This window comes from Gopherus flavomarginatus, chromosome 12 (assembly GCF_025201925.1).
Source record: "Gopherus flavomarginatus isolate rGopFla2 chromosome 12, rGopFla2.mat.asm, whole genome shotgun sequence".
In the NCBI taxonomy this organism is placed as follows: domain Eukaryota; kingdom Metazoa; phylum Chordata; order Testudines; family Testudinidae; genus Gopherus; species Gopherus flavomarginatus.
In genome coordinates, this window is record NC_066628.1 from 48,851,929 (window position 1) to 48,868,126 (window position 16,198).

Sequence of the window (16,198 nt, forward strand, 5' to 3'; positions counted from 1 at the left end):
ATAAAATGGCAAATGAAATTTAATGTGGATAAATGTAAAGTAATGGGCATTGGAAAAAATAACCCCAACAATACATACAATATGATGGGGGCTAATTTATCTACAATGAGTCAGGAAAAGATCTTGACGTCATCGTGGATAGTTCTCTGAAGATGTCCATGCAGTGTGCAGAGGCGGTCAAAAAAGCAAACAGGATGTTAGGAATCATTAAAAAGGGGATAGAGAATAAGACTGAGAATATATTATTGCCTTTATATAAATCCATGGTACGCCCACATCTCGACTACTGCGTACAGATGTGGTCTCCTCATTTCAAAAAAGATATACTGGCACTAGAAAAGGTTCAGAAAAGGGCAACTAAAATGATTAGGGATTTGGAATGGGTCCCATATGAGGAGAGATTAAAGAGGCTAGGACTCTTCAGCTTAGAAAAGAGAAGACTAAGGGGGGATATATGACAGAGGTATATAAAATCATGAGTGATGTGGAGAAAGTAGATAAGGAAAAGTTATTTACTTGTTCCCATAACACAAGAACTAGAGGTCACCAAATGAAATCAATGGATAGTAGGTTTAAAACAAATACAAGGAAATTCTTCTTCACACAGCGCACAGTGAATCTGTGGAACTCCTTGTCTGAGCAGGTTGTGAAGGCTGGGACTATAACAGCATTTAAAAGAGAACTGGATAAATTCAAGGTGATTAAGTCCATTAATGGATATTAGGCAGGATGGGTAAGGAATGGTGTCCCTAGCCTCTGTTTCTCAGAGGGTGAAGATGGACGGCAGGAGAGAGATTATTTGATCATTGCCCGTTAGGTTCACTCCCTCTGGGACACCTGGCATTGGCCACTGTCGGTAGGCAGATACTGGGCTGGATGGAGCTTTGGTCTGACCTGGTACAGCTGTTCTTATGTTCTAAGTGACTGGCTACTCATTGGAACCACAGCTAGCCAGGGCCCAGACAGAGACAGAACCAGGGGCTCAGTTGATCTTCAGCAACCCAAAAATAAAGGGTGCTCTGAGACATGCAGTGGGAGCTGGGCATGCAGCTAAAAGCAGAGTTTGGCCTTTGTACGCTCATGCATGCCTTCAGAAAGCCTCGGAAACAGCACTAATTCGGAGATGTTAATTAAAAGACGTTTAATGCTCCGGAGCCAAGACGGAATGATGTCCATAAGTCCGCCAGTTGCTCTGAACCCGAGGAGGAAGAGGAGGGAAGGGAGAGTGTGGAGAGTGGCAGGAAAGGAAGCTGGGCATTTTAATACCAAGAGGTCTTTGGCAGCCCAGACACCTTTGCTGAATGTGTCACAGTAACCAGAGATGGCAGCATCTCTTGTCAGCCTGAGAACAAGCAGCAAACAAAGCCAGGGAGTGGATTTGTTTTAATTTGCTAGCTCAATAACTCAATGCCAGTGGAGCGGCAGGTGTGCTCCAGCCTTCCCTAGGAAAGATGGGGCTTCCCAGAGCCAGACTCACATGGGCTCAAAGGTGGCTGTGCCACGCACCAGTTTTAACCAGGGAAACGAACCTTTCTCTGCCCAGCATTTCCTGGGTACTTCTATAGCCCCCATTAACATGTTATTGGAGCATCTCACGATGTTTAGTGTGTTTATCCTCACACCACCACTGGGAGGTTGGGACTAGCTCCCTTTACAGATGGGGAAACTGAGGCACAAAGCAGCCAAGTGACTCACCCAAGGCCACAAAGACAGTCTGTGACAGACTAGGAATTGAATTCAGGTCTCCCAAGTCTTGGGCTAGCGCCCTAACCACTAGACCATCCTTCCTTCGCACCAGGAGCTGCCATCTAGCCAAAGACTGGGCACAACAATCTGTCAGAGAAGGACCACTCTATGGTAATGCAAACCTCCCTGTCGGGGGAACACATTTGTTCTTGTCAGCACCGGTGGTGGCATTTGTCCCATGGCAGCCCCCTCCACAGCTCAATTCCAGAGTCCCTACTAATGGGACCTTGCGTTTCACTTTGGCTTTCACGTTGTCATCAGGGACAAGTAACAGTCACCACGCGAGGAGGGCCCCTGCGATTTCACGGTGCCAGCACAGCGACTGGGAGATCCTAACTCAGCCCGTGGCTTCATTGCAAACGAGAGGTACGTTGTACACTGAGATGTCTCCCATGAGCTGGAGATAAGACGCTGTCGTTCCCACCTTGGTGTAGCCAGCCAAAGTAAAACCCAGGCGACTGCACACAGGGTTGACGGGGACACTCGATCCCAAATTAAAGCAGTCCTTCATGCCCTGTCTCCAGCAGGATTTTCCATCATATTAGCTATCTCGATGCACGTTAAAAAAAAAGCACCCATTTTCGCAGCGAGGACAGTCTGTTGCTAAGCAGCAGCACGGTATGTTGTCACCACATGACAGGGCTGACGCAAGACCAGAAAACAGGCTTTTGCCGTGGCTTCATCGGCAGCGGCAATTTTAACGATGTACCAGATTAGAGCCACAAGTCTTGCAAGGGAGGGAGAAGGGAGAGCTCCGTCCACAGAAGGAAACGTGGGGACGGGGGAGACACTCAAGAGAACGTTTCATCGGCCAAACTTTTCAGCAAGAAGGAACTTTGCCTCATTAAGGCACTGATACCAAGGCTGAGCCTCACGCTTGGGAAGGCATTTCAGCTTTGCATGTTCCCAACCCAATTTTATCTGGCCCTGAAAGGGAAGATTCAATGCCTGACAAGTCAGGTGCTGTTTAAAGCTCTCCCCTTTTCCGAGGGCAGCGAACTGAACGTCAACGCAGCGAGGGAAGATGGAGCATCAGGCCCTCTGGGAAGCTGACTGTGCGTTTAGGTATGGTAAACTTCAGTGGGAATAGACAGCACTTCTCAGACTCACACCCTCGGAGCACTTGAGGTCTGGATCCCACATCAGATGCCCACCTCCAGGTTATTAAGTCACCACGGTAACTAATCAGCTCAGTTTTCAGTATACACAACCCTCCTGAGAGGCAGGGCAGTGCTATTATCCCCAGTTTGCAGGTGGGGAATTAAGACAGAGAGATTAAGTAACTTGACCAAGGTCAGAGGGGACGTTTGTGGCAGAGCCAGAAATTGAACCCTGGCTTCTCAAGTCCCAGGCTGATGCTGGCTGGTGACTCTTGCCCACATGCTCAGGGTTTAGCTGATCGCCATATTTGGGGTCGGGAAGGAATTTTCCTCCAGGGTGGATTGGCAGGTGCCCTGGAGGTTTTTCGCCTTCCCCTGCAGCGTGGGGCACGGGTCGCTTGCTGGTGGTTTCTCTGCAGCTTGAGGTCTTCAAACCATTTTTGAGGATTTCAATAACTCAGTCCTGGCAGAGGAGTTGTTATAAAATTGGATGGGTGGGGTTCTGTGGCCTGCCTTGTGCAGGAGGTCAGACTAGATGATCAGATTGGTCTCTTCTGACCTATGAGTCTATGATGCCTTAACCATGGGCCATCCTTCCTCAAGATGCAGAGCACACTGCCTTTCTCCTTTCAGAGGAGCATTGATACAATAACCAAATCTTGTACTGAAGCTTTGTTAAAGACGTTCCAGGGCTCATAGATGCTGGAACTAGGGGTGCTCGTTCCTGACTTGAAGCGGTTTCCATCACACACACAGTTTACAGTTTGGTTCAATGGCTCTCAGCACCCCCACTACACAAACTGTTCCAGCCCCCCTGCTGGGACCAAAGGTGAAACACAAGCCCCCAGCTAGAACGGGCAAGAACACCTCATGCATGATGTTCTATTCAGAAGACCGTGAGCTGCCCTCTGGGAAGCACATGCATATGTTTTCAGGAGTGACTCACTAGTGATTTTGGGTGCTCAATTTGAAACATCTTAAAAAGGGCCTGATTTTCAGGAAGTGCCCAGCACCCACCTTCAGAAATAGTCCTCTGTAGATGTCCCAAGTCAAGCACCCAAAAATCACAAGCCATTTGCAGCCGTTTAGATCGTGTACTTTGTGTTCTTCAAAAGAGCAACGGATTCAGGCTGTACTCCTGCCAGGACTGAAAGTCTCACTGGTCCGAAGCTACATACAGACCAAGACCAGTCTAGAAGCGTTCCTCTGAACCCAAAGACCAGTGACACAAACCAAGAGGAAGAGAAATTATTATAGCGGTGAAAAGCTGGCAATGCAAGGCCAAAACAAGAAGACAGCGTGATGGACCATTATCGAGAATTGGAGTTATCTGCATCTAATTCAGGTCCAAATCTTCACTTTAAAACCCAGAGACTGAGGGTGTCTGAAGGCAAAACAGGGAGAATGAATGAAGAAAGAAAGAAATTTTAAAAAGCTAGCTTCTGCCTCTCTTCCCTCCATCCACTGAACAAAATGCAGTGGAGGCCAAAGCTCAAAGCAATTTTCAGCACACTCCACTTCACACATCAGGCTGCTCTAGCACAGAAAGTCAAGGTCAGCATCTAATCTGTATCTCTGTAGAGAGGTGTTCTCTAGCTCTTCCATCCTTATGGATGCAGAAATCTACTCTCCCAGCACCTGGTGTATGTCTGTGTGCAGAAGAGATTTGCACATACACGCTGGCTGAGTACTGTAGTGCAATCACCCTATGACGCGCCATCGCGTTATTTTACATGGATTTAAACCCAGGGCATGCCAGGGAGCCCATATTAGAGCAGAGACAGCAGAAATCCCAGAAAAGCAGGAGCAACTAGTCTGACTAAAGGCCTGTTGGTAAAGCAATTTCTACCAGGGCTGATTGTGAGCAATCGGGCTGGTCCCACCGGTTTGTTATTGTAGGGTTGCTCAATCACAACCAGCAGCTCATTGCTTTTGCGCTCGCTTTTCAATGTGCAAGTATTTTCTGTAGAAGAGGCTTTGCATATAACAAGAAGCAAAACAGACTTCCTCTCTGCCTTGGCTGCAAGAGGCCCTGACTACATACTCGCAATCAAAGGGAGAAACAAGGGTTTAGCAGAAACATATTTAACATCAAAATGACCCAAGATTGCGGCAGTGTCACAGTAACGGCAACCTGAAGAAACAGCTTTTAAGGGGGCGGGAGAGTTAAGAAATAGCCCAATTGTCTACACATGGCTTTTTTTAATCATCTATTTTCCCATCCTATTTTTCAATAGGAAGGAAGCCACTCAAGAAAGCTTGCAATTAATCTCTTTTGTATTGTTCCTCTGGTCACTTAATGAAGCAGGTCGAGACTGGATAGGAGCAGTGAATAGCCCATCTTGCTCTAGCTAGTCCGCATACCACAAAGCGTGTGGTATTCTCTATCTATCTGCAATGAAGAATTCACAGCCCGGCTTATTAACAAGCAGTACAGTGGAATTCTTCCAGGCGGGTTCCTGCCAATTCGTTTTTCTCTAGGTTCCATGCAAGCCACCTGGTGCTCAGATAATACTTGTTTCAAAGCCCTTCACACAGCATGCTGAGTTGCAGGAGATGGCGATTTTCCAAAAGAGGAAGATTAATTATTCTTGCCCAAGCTTGACGCCAACACAAAGAGGTGAGGTCGGCAGGAAGTTTCTAACTGATTCGGAAAGGTTAGAGTGTCGTGTCATTAGGAATTCAAAAGAATGCCCACAGCAACTCACAGCTGATTTGTAACTGCTGGATGCATCTCAAAAGGCATCTGGTTTCATGCTCACTGCACCCTCACTTTGCACCATCTAGGTCCAGAAAGCCACTTGAGCAGCTTCTTTTATACAAAGAAGTCATCCTGTCGATAAAAAGTAGGACTAGGAGGCAGGAAACGGTCCCATCCCCAGCTCTGCCACAGACTCCCTGTGCGACCAAGAGCATGTAACTCAATACCTCTGTGCCTCAGTTTTCCCATCTGCATAATGGGGAGAACTAACAGTTGTGAGGTTTCGTTTATTAATGCATATAAAGCACTTTCAGAGCCTCAGACAGAAGGTGCTAGCTGGGGCAGGACATTATTGCCCACCAACGCACAAGATCCCAGCTCCATGGACCATGCCACTCTGCCCCCCAACTTCTCCCGAGAGTGAAGAACTCAGCACAGCATCCCGCACGAAAACACAGGACCTCCACCCACCCAAAACTAAAGGCAACTCCAGCAGACGCTCCAAATCCCATCAGCTGTGCTGCCTAGGGAACCGCTCCAGAGCTGCTCAGACCATCAGGCCAGTCTCCTGTTCTTCAGGAGCCAACTGTGGGGGGAAAAACTCCACACTACAATGCAAGTGAATCTTATCGCCCGGGGCACGGTGCAACAAAACCATCTCAGGCAATAAACAGCTGTACAACACCAGAAGTGTCCGAGAAGCTGGGCTGAGAACAGCCTTTGGAGGAAGTTATTTTGCTCTTTTACCAGATAAACTCAGCCCTCGGACACAGATTTTGCAGGAGGAGGTGTACACAGACATTAAGGAATACGTTTCCATCACAACATTTGGGGCTTTACCCACACCACTGCCCCCTACAGGAGGGGCTCTCAAACTGAGGGTCGTGAGGTTATTACGTGGGGGTCACGAGTACATACCTCCCAGCTAGTAAGTCTGCTGTGAAAAGAGATATTAACAAACGTACAAATATCACTTTTAAATATAAACGTGTTTTTAACTCCTAAGGGAGAGTCACACTCAGAGGCCTGCTGTGTGAACGGGGTCGCCAGTACAAAACATTTGAGAACCACTGCCCTACAGGCTCCATGGACTGACAGCATGCACACAGCTCCCATCCTGGGAGACCTCTACCCATGGACAGGTTACTCTGTAGTTGTCCACTCCACTGTGTTTCGCACCTTCCTCTGAAGCATCTGGTACTGACCTCTCTCAGTATCAGGATCGCAGCCGACACAGATCCAGAGTGGCAAATGCTACGTTGACCAATATCAAGCATCCTGCTTGGTTTCTAAAATTGCTATATCCAGCCCAGCCTGAATCTGGAGGTTTTCTAAACAGACAGGGCCAGGCCAGCTTTCTTGCTAATCTCGGGAGCACCTGGAAGAAGTTTTCTAGTGTGCTGGTGTGTGAACACCCAAGCATCACAACCCAGCGAGGTCAGACTCCACCCATCACGGACAAACCCCGCGTGGTGATAACCGACTGGCCAGCCCACTAGCAAAGCAGGCAGCACATTCCTTGCACGTTTCATCTGATCGGAAACAAGCTCTGGCGCTGCCAGGAGGCTACCTCAGGACCGGTGTAAGTTGCCGGTCCTCCCATGAGTCTTTCCACAATTACCATAGAGCTCGCATCCAGGGACGCTGACAAACAGCAGCCACCCAACCATCATCCCGTTGCTGCCAGTTTCATTCTACAGAGCTACGAGAGTAGGAGACGGGTCCCAACTTGTGCCTATGCCAGCATTTGGCAGTTTGGCCGACGCGGCTAATGCCAAGCACTTGACACAGTGGCAAGTCACTGAACCCAGGATGCAGTCACTCTAAATAAACCAAGACTGCAGCAACACGTGAGACGCCCGAGCAGCGCTTTCAAGTCAGGAGGCTGCTGGCAGCAGCTCTGTTTCTTCAGCATCTATTTCACCCCCATGGCTGGTGACTTTGGTTCATGTGGTGAAGAAAGAACTGGATGGTGCACCCCTAAAGCAACGGGACCCCCATTCAGCTCATGCGGTGACAGGAGAACAGGGCTCTCAGTCGAGCTGCTGGTGGGCATTTGCTTAGGTCACGTCTGGTGAGTCTGACAGTTGGCACCGTGAGAGTGTTTAGTCCGGCAACAGAAATATCAAGGTCAAGACAGCTCTGGCGGATCCCCAGGCTAAAGCAGCAGGAACTGCTGCAGGGAAGGGACGGGGAGTTCAGTGTCTCTGGGATGAACAGCATCAGCAGAGCTGGCTAGGGCCAGGGCTGGACTAAGAGGGTAATCCGGGGATCGGGATGGAGGCCCAGTGTCTAACCTGCCAAGAGCATGGCATTGCGATAGCAGAAGGTGCCGGGGCTCAGGGATTGAGGTGCATCAGCAGAGCCCAGGGAGGATGCGCCCAGCACCCGTGTATTCTACCCCTGGGTGCGTCTTGTTTTCATAGGAGAAAAACATGACAAGTAAAGTTCAGCTCAGAGGGCGAGCAGACAGGCTGGAGGCAGAGTTAGAGAACGGGATGCTGCTCTGGAGCAATTACCCTGCCATCCGCAGAAGAAGGATTGCTGCAATACGGGACCCTTCGAAGAGTATTATTTCTATTACTGTAACCCAAAGGCACCCGCTCACAGACCAGACCCCAGCGCACTAGGTGCTGTACTAACACTAAACAAAGAGACACTCCTGCCCCAAGAAGGGAGAAGAAATCTCAGATGCCACCTTTGAAGAACAAAGGCAAGTCTACCAACGTTAGCCCAGCCATTCTATCCCACTCAGACGGGCAATGATCACAAAAATAACCCTGCACAATCATCTCCTGCCGCAGCCGTTCTTCACGTGCAGTCGGGGGACACACACAGTGCTGCCTCTTCTCCTCGTTCCCAACTGCTAAGTCTCATCTGAGGGGCGCTAACAAGAAATTTGACACTTTCTCATCCAAGTAAACTGCTGCGGTTGCTACAGGGAGGTCCCATTATCACCCAGGAAAAGCGGGGAGGGGTTCACAGGCTGGCAGATGGGGCAAGAGGTGTTCAACAGACAATGCAGCCATTAACAAACCCAGAAGAGTATGAGAGACCACGCGCGACAGCTGGAGAGGCGGACACGCGGAGGAGACAAAGCTGCTGTAGCCAACGGCTCAGCAGGACGGAGAAGTGTTGACAGGTGCGAGGATCTCATCTCTGTTAAGACATTAAACAGACCAGCGGGGCCCAGCCATTCCCCCATCCCCACTACACTTACACAGAAATGCTTTCAGGGGGTTAGTGTCCTGCTGCCGCGGCTCTCAGACTTCTGCAGAGTTGGCCACATTTTAAGACAGGAGGGAAACCCGGCGGACGGCTCCACTTCGACAGTTCCAAAGCCTCTTGGTGGCAACTGCAGCAACTAGCATCCTAAAGCAGCAATATCAAGAAAGCACCTCGTGGATTTCCAGCCGTGCTCAGTGTGATTTACCAGTGGGAAATGAGGAGTCACCATGGACTGGCTGGCTGCAGACCACCAGCAAGCACAGCTTGGAAACCTCAGTCCAAACAGTACCGCACGGCTCAGCACAGGCCAGCAGCAAATGAAACTCAACCCTGACTGGTATGACACTTTGGCAATTCAGGCCCGCTAATGCCATCCGGAAGGCTGGACAATTTGCAGCTGGTTTTCTTTTTTTGTGCAGCACGCTCCACCGAGGGGGCCAGGCCAGCAATCAGAGCGTCCTCGGGTAGTTTTAGCTGTTAGCAATGTTATTAACTGCTGCCAAAAAAAACAAAGCAGCCAGAAATCCACTGCAGACAGGTGAATGGGCTTCCAGCTTGCCTCGAGCACAGATGGGCATTTGCTGTGCTCCAGGACTTGCTGACACATACAGGATACACACTCAATCAACCAGGATCTGTATGTTTCGCAGTCATTTAGCAATCATTCAGCCACACAGGCCGGATTAGAACAATGATACAGAGGCATGCTTTAGAAAGACAAGTCAGGATGCTCTCAATTAAGGCCAAAACTCTAGCTACCTGCCATCCTATTACGGCACTGGCCAGGAACATGGACCCCAAAGCATTCTGGGAGAGAACTAAACAAGACACGGTGCCCAGTGCTGGGTGGCCACAGAGCCATACCTGGAAAAATACCTGGAAAAAAAGCCATACCTTCACACCCACAGTGCACTGCAACCGAACATCTTGACCTCCTTTCCTGCACTAGACACCAGGGCCAGGAGACAAAGTGGTCCTCCGGGGCTTTTCCCCATTGCCACATGCCTCCTAGAAAGGGGCATGTACCTTGCAAGGTGGGCACCACCTCCAAAAGAAGTGGGAAATGGCCAGCAGTTTCCTCTAAGCACCCAGAGCCAGAGACATTTCTACATTGGTTGTTCAGCTGCTCATGTACATTCAAGCTCCTAAAAGACAAGCCAGCGATTTACCAATTCAGAATACAAGATACCAAGCTCACCCAAATCTTCTGGAGATTTTCCACCAGCCTGCCCTGATGCTGTCTAAGCCAACTCTTCAACTCATCCCCTGAATTACTGCGTGCCTTGCAGGAACACAGTCTCACAATAACCATTCAGTTTACATGAGGCTGTTGATTTAGGCCTGAATCATGTAAAGGCTCAACTTCCCCCTGCTCCCCCATGACGACTTCAAGCTCCTGAAATCACTGGGATACTCAGACACAAAGTTCGCCATGTGCATCAGTCTTCGCAGGATCAGGGTTCTTTCGCTCCTCCTAGCCACAGAAAGAAGCTGCAAGGGACACAATTCAGAAATCCAGACAAGCAGCACTGAACATGAAGGCCACACCCGCCACACGTGAAAAATCCTGATCTGTGCCAGACAGACACCGGCATCTGTCCACGCTGCACTACCTCCAACCTCCCCTAGGAGGCAGTGACATGGGACAGGACTTTAACCACGCTGTGCCACAGCGTTTCTCAAACTGGGGTCCACAGGGGGTGTGCCAGCCCCGCTGATCAACTCCTCCCCCTCCTTCCCAGCACCTCCTGCATGCCAGCAAACATCTGTTCCCCGGTGTGCAGGAGGCATTGGGAGGGCAGGGGAGGAGTTGGTTCGGGGCCGCTGGCCCTGCAGATATGATTCCACCCCCTCCCCTGAGCGTGTCCCGTCCCTGCTTCTCCCCCTCCCTCCCAGTGCCTCCTGCACACCACTGAACAGCTGTTCCCCAGCATGCAGGAGGCGCTGGGAGGGAGAGGAGTGGGGACAGGGCACGCTTGGGGGAGGGGGCAGAAAGACGTGGGGAAGAGGAGGGGCAAAAGTGGAGAGGGGGAAGAACTGGGGCAGGGGTGTGGCCTTTGGGGAAGGGGTGAGGGCGGGGCCTGTGGCTGAGCAGGGAGTTTGTGGGGCCGCAACATTTTTTAAATCAAAATGTTTTGATGTTCCAGGGGTTGCTAAAGCTTGGAACCGCTGTTTTACCAGATTTCTTCCCTGCCTCCCGTAGCCTTACTTAGATCTCGGACACACACAAAAAACATCAATGTGATGACACAGCTAGATGAAGCATGGGGGCAGCTTAGGAGAGTACTTGCAGCAGAGGATGAGCAGAATTAGGATGTCCCAGTGGGTACTGTACTTACCCCAGCAGCGAAGCCCAGGCTTCCATCTAGGATCCGCCTCTGAAAATTAAAACAGAGCATTTAATTTACCAACTGCTAAAAGAAACAAGGTGTAACTCCTTACAGCACGAGAGCAGTGCTGAGGGGAGTTCGCAGCTCTGGCCCTGATTTGAAGATCCTTATATGCTCCCCCATTACTGCAGTATTTGAGTGCCTCCCAATCTTTAATGCACACGACATCCCTGGGAAGTAGTGCAATTATCCCCAGTAACAGATGGGAAACTGAGGCACAGAGACACTAAGTGATTTTCCCAGTGTCACAGGGTCTCTGGTAGAGCAGGGAACTTGGGTCCCCCGAACCCAGGCTGGCACCATAACCACTAGGCAATCCTTCTTCTCAAAGCATGTGCCTAACTTCTCATGCTTAAATCCCATTTTGACTTCAGGGAGTCTTTAGCACCTTCCTAGGCAGTGTGCTGCTATATAAAGTGCTATATAGAGAAGGACCTAAGAACGAGCTTAAAGTTGAGGCTGTGCTTTGCCTCTGTCAGGTGAGCGTCTTGTCTGCAGTTCTTCAGTTTTCTCTCAAGTTTGGTTTGTAACCAACAAATACTGAAACCAGATGATCAGTCAACTGACTGCACAGCCTGTCAATTATTCAGGGCATCCTGCTGCCCAGCTCGCTCACAGCATGAGTCACCCTTCCTCAAGGAGAAAAAATTAATACACTCCTGCTAAGGGACTCTCCCTTCAAAACCAAACTTCTGAACAGGTCACCCAAGAAGAACTTAAATAAGAAATCGGTTAGGAGGCAGGATGACATCCGAAGGAAACACTGACACAGGCCTGCAACTTTTCAGAAGGCAGCTAAGGAGACAAAGAGCCAGAGCAGAGCCTCAGCTAGTTCAACCCCAGAACTGACCCAAGTTCTGAATAAAGTCGCAGTACATCACAGGCGTAAAGGCAGCCGAGAAGAAGCCACTCCAGCTGCAGATCTCAGCCGCCCGCTCACCCCTTGCTCCCAAACGCTTGAGAAAGCAGCCTGCCCTTGCAGGATGCTGCAACGGTGAACAGATCTGGGCTATTCCAGAGTAGAGGCTCCCGGACCGAACACACCTCGGATCAGAGAGCCAAGCAGGGTTCTTTCCTTCTCATGTGCCACCGCCAGCAAGGCAGGCCACTCGGTTACACCCAGCAACAAAATTCTGCCAAGCACCTGGAACCTGGTCAACAATAGCATTGCTGATGCACGAGTTAGAACAGACTCTAGCTCCCTCTCCCACAACTGCACTGGCCTCAGCAGGAGTACGAGCTACTTTTTGTCATTAAAACCTGCTCTCTTGTCTGCGCATACAGAGGGAGGGAGACCTGCTGAGGAAGAAGCTGTCTTTCCACATCCCATTTCCTGAGAAGAACCACATTTGATGGCTTTACAGTTGTAATCTAACACCAATCTTCCTCACCCTCCATCCTTCCTCCCCCGCCCCACAGAGGAAAATAAATGCAAAAGATATTTGCTTGAGTGGCATAAATGCCTAGGTACGCATCTGAGAGCTGGATTTACAAGGGAGCAGGGGTTGAAGGGAGACTCTCTCCAACATTATAATGTGCAAATGAAGACTTCCCTCTTCCCATCCAGAAGTCAGAGCCATACAGGCCAAATCAGGGCCTAATTATTTTGTATTGATCACACAGAAATCATGTCTGGAAGGAGGAATGCGTTTTCAGAACTGAATGGCAACACCCACCTGGCCACTGGAAAATACAAAGACTAGCGCAGAGCCAGCAGCTGTCAGCCCCCAGGTAAATAAAGTCCCGAGCAACGCCTGGACCACCGGACTGCAGTTTTGGATCATGCTGAACGCACTGGGGTTTTACCAGCCTAGAAGAGATTTGGTGCATTAGGAGGGAGACAGCGGCAACGTAAAACTCAGGCATTACAGGGGACATGAAGAGCAGCACCTTAGGGCCTGGTTCTCAGAAGGGCTAAGTCCCTGTTGCTCTCTACGGAGCTGCAGGTCCTCAGCACTTCTGAAAAACCAAGCCCTTCTATTAGGAATGACAGCTGTAGTTTACATCAGCTACCCAGGAGGCTTGCTTGCATTTCACGCCGCAACAATGAACCTACCCTGGTCCGTTTCACTTTTGTGAATGGCCAGTTTCTGGTTCAGGCAGGCAGGCAAAATGCCAGTGTTTGGGCGGGTTGAAATCCTACCCTTGGCAGACTTGAGCCCATGCAGCTCCTCTTCGACTAGGATGGTGATCCAATCCAGGAGCAGGCTCGAGGCCCAAAGGCTGGTCAACATGTGGAGTGATTGAAAAAGAAAAACCCACCGTTACATTCCTAGCAGTGTTGATATTTTAGAAAGTTTCCATAAACAAGTGAAAAGAAAGTACCATTTTAATCCAACCTCCACAAGCACGTTTCCTATGGCCACCTTTGGTCTTCCCGCTTCCCTTTCTAGCACTTTTTCTGTTCACTCCTCAAAAATGAGAAGCGAGATGCAACTAAGTCTGCACACCCTCCTCACCCTGAGTGCATTCACTCTTTTCCATTATACCTAGACTGCACCCTGCTTAGGCCACTCCAAAGCGCGCACATCACTTTCCATCTACTTTTGCCTAAGACAGTTTTACCCCACTTTAGCATTATGAATATTAGTGCATTCACAGCACTATTTTCATTGCATGAATAATTTGCAGGCGCTTATGTTGTGCAGGAAAAGGAGAGCTAAGCCAGGGTACTTGGATACTTCTGAAATAATATTATTCAGCAGCAACCAATCATGTAAGGAAAGAAACACAGATGTTTTATTATTTCATCTGAGGAATGCCTAGATAATGCAAGCAGTTATATCACACTCCCCCAAGGAGACATTTACTGAGATATTTCTCTCTGCCAACCATGACTTTAAAAAAAGAAAGAAAAAGGACAAGTATTAGCACATCTCTGCACTATCTCTTTAGAGATCTGTGCAGATTCTTTCTACCTGCTGAACTTAATGTTAAAGGTTAACACAAATGCCAGCCTCCACTGCTCCAATTTCCACTCCCTACTTCACCACAAAAGCTCAACACAGAACCCAGCTCTACAATTCACCCTGAAGATTTCAAATTACTCTCGTGGTCCAAACGGACTCACATGCGAATGCATGGCTCACAGCGTCAGACCTGGTCTTTTAAAGGTCCCTTTTCTTTTTAAGTCTTGCTGCAAAACCAAAACAGAGCAGGGCCCTGTTAAACTGAAGTCTTATAATTCCATTCACTCACGCACACAAGACAATCTCACTCTTAAGCGAAAGTTCACTAAGTGCACCCCACCAGGCTGGTTTACAACAGTCCAGGACTTGCTACTACAAGAGTTTCACTCCCCCTGGGACCATGAGCACCTCAGACATCATTAATAAGCCGCTCCTGTTGCATGTCCAGCTCTCCCACACATCACACCGGGGGCACTGGAGAAAACACTGACCCGGCCTGCACGCCCAGCCAGCCTCACACAACCAGGACGTGAATGAATGAGCTGCCTTGGCACAATGCAACCTGCTCCTAAGCACGGCCAGCCAGGTGGCCCTGGGCACTATTACTTTCTGCACACTCACAAGGGCTCCTTTACACACCCACCAGCCAGGGACTAGCAGGTCTGAACGCTGCCAGCCCTGCTGCCCCCCAGCGAGAAGGGCTCTTCTCCCCCAAACACCCCACTCAGAGCCCGGGGTCACTCGGCTGGCTGCATGTTCGCGGCTCCCAAACAGCTCGTGCAGGGCCAGTGGGGCCTTTTCACTCTGATCTGCAGCAGGCCCTGACACTGCCTCTGGGAATGGGAAAAGCACCAACTCACTGCACGCACTGCAGGGACCCCCAGCCACTGCCTCCCGCTCCAGCGCCAGCGCCCGCTTCCGGCTCCCCGCTGCACACGTGTCTCTGCACCTCTGCGGGGCCCGCCCACGTCTTCTGCCGCGGCCAATCAGGAGGGACGCTCGATTCTATGGTTCGCCTCGCGCGGGGCTGGGGAAGCGAAGCAGGCGGGGGCTTGTCGAGGTGACTGCTTTGCTGAGTCATGCTTTTCGCCCCTCCTCTCTCCAGCAAAACGCGTTGCTCCTGGCGAGGTGCAGCGTCCCTCGGCTGTTGTGGCAGTGCAGCCTCTGAACTAGGTTCAGGGAAAGAAAGGGGCCGTGCAAGGGAACACGCAGGACAAAGCTTATTGCAAGGACCGGTGTGCAGACTCCTCCGCTTGCATTGTGCTGACTGATCCTTTGCAGGGAGGTAGATTCAATAAGGGACAAAGTGCATCCTCGGTTGGCCTGATTCAGGCACCCCAATAAGGGACGGGTGATCAGCCTAGTTACAACCCCACTGGTCTGAATCTGAAGTAAGCAGCACCCTGTGGCAGTCATTATTTTATTTGTCCTGCGGTGATATGTCGACATAGCTACCACGTTCTGCACAGCTCCACCTGTGATGTGTTGTGCAAATCGCCCTAATTTATGTGCACATAACCATAAACCTCAGTGTATGGCCAATACACCCAACAGGGGTGGCTGCCGATGGGAGGGAGGGTGTGTAGAGGTGATGGGGAAGGTGAGTGTGTGGGTGCCCAGGTATCTCAGAGTGCTTGGGTGGTGCAGAAAAGTGCAGGGATCAGTCCACAAACATGGGGCATTTTCCAGGCTCCAGGCCATAGAGGGAAGTGTTGGGAAAATACTAGGAAATTATCTACCATCTAGAAGTAGGAAACTGAAAGAAAAGATTTTTTTTTTCCTTTCTAGTTGCTCCCAGTTAAAAGTAAATAGCTACTGCTGGTTAACTGAGTGGTGCTGATTTTTCCTGTCCTTTTGCAATACTGATCTTTCTTTTTTTCTTTCTTTCATGTGATAGTTCATAAATAATAATAAATATGTATTTCTAGTGGCCCTCACAACGTAGGTACTGGGCAAACATAAAGGAGGCCAGCTCCCTGTCCCAAAAAGTTTACAGGGATTTATATTTATGTTCAATATGTTTTCCTGCCCACAGTGAATTTTTAGTATAAGACACCGCTCCCCCGGGGCAGATCTTCCATGGCTCAGCACCCAGCAGCTCCCACTGTGACTCTCCTGCTCAGA

The 16,198-nt window shown here is 49.8% G+C and overlaps 1 protein-coding gene across 4 annotated transcripts in view; it reads right to left on the minus strand.

Moving 5' to 3' along the window:
* SLC39A11 (solute carrier family 39 member 11) overlaps positions 1–15,000 on the minus strand; it is a 262,946-nt gene extending 247,946 nt beyond the window's left edge. Inside the window, exons 1-4 of one of the 4 annotated variants that reach the window (XM_050920822.1) lie at positions 14,944–14,958; positions 13,222–13,388; positions 12,842–12,975; positions 11,115–11,153 (exon numbers count right to left, since the gene is read on the minus strand). In XM_050920822.1, the coding sequence (XP_050776779.1) occupies positions 11,115–11,153; positions 12,842–12,949 (147 nt within the window). In that variant the 5' untranslated portion in view covers positions 12,950–12,975; positions 13,222–13,388; positions 14,944–14,958. Of the gene's footprint in view, positions 1–11,114; positions 11,154–12,841; positions 12,976–13,221; positions 13,389–13,490; positions 13,615–14,934 lie in introns of those variants that run through there. The other 3 variants (XM_050920824.1, XM_050920823.1, XM_050920826.1) reach the window with 3 other exon arrangements.
* Between the last annotated feature and the right edge of the window lie 1,198 nt (positions 15,001–16,198).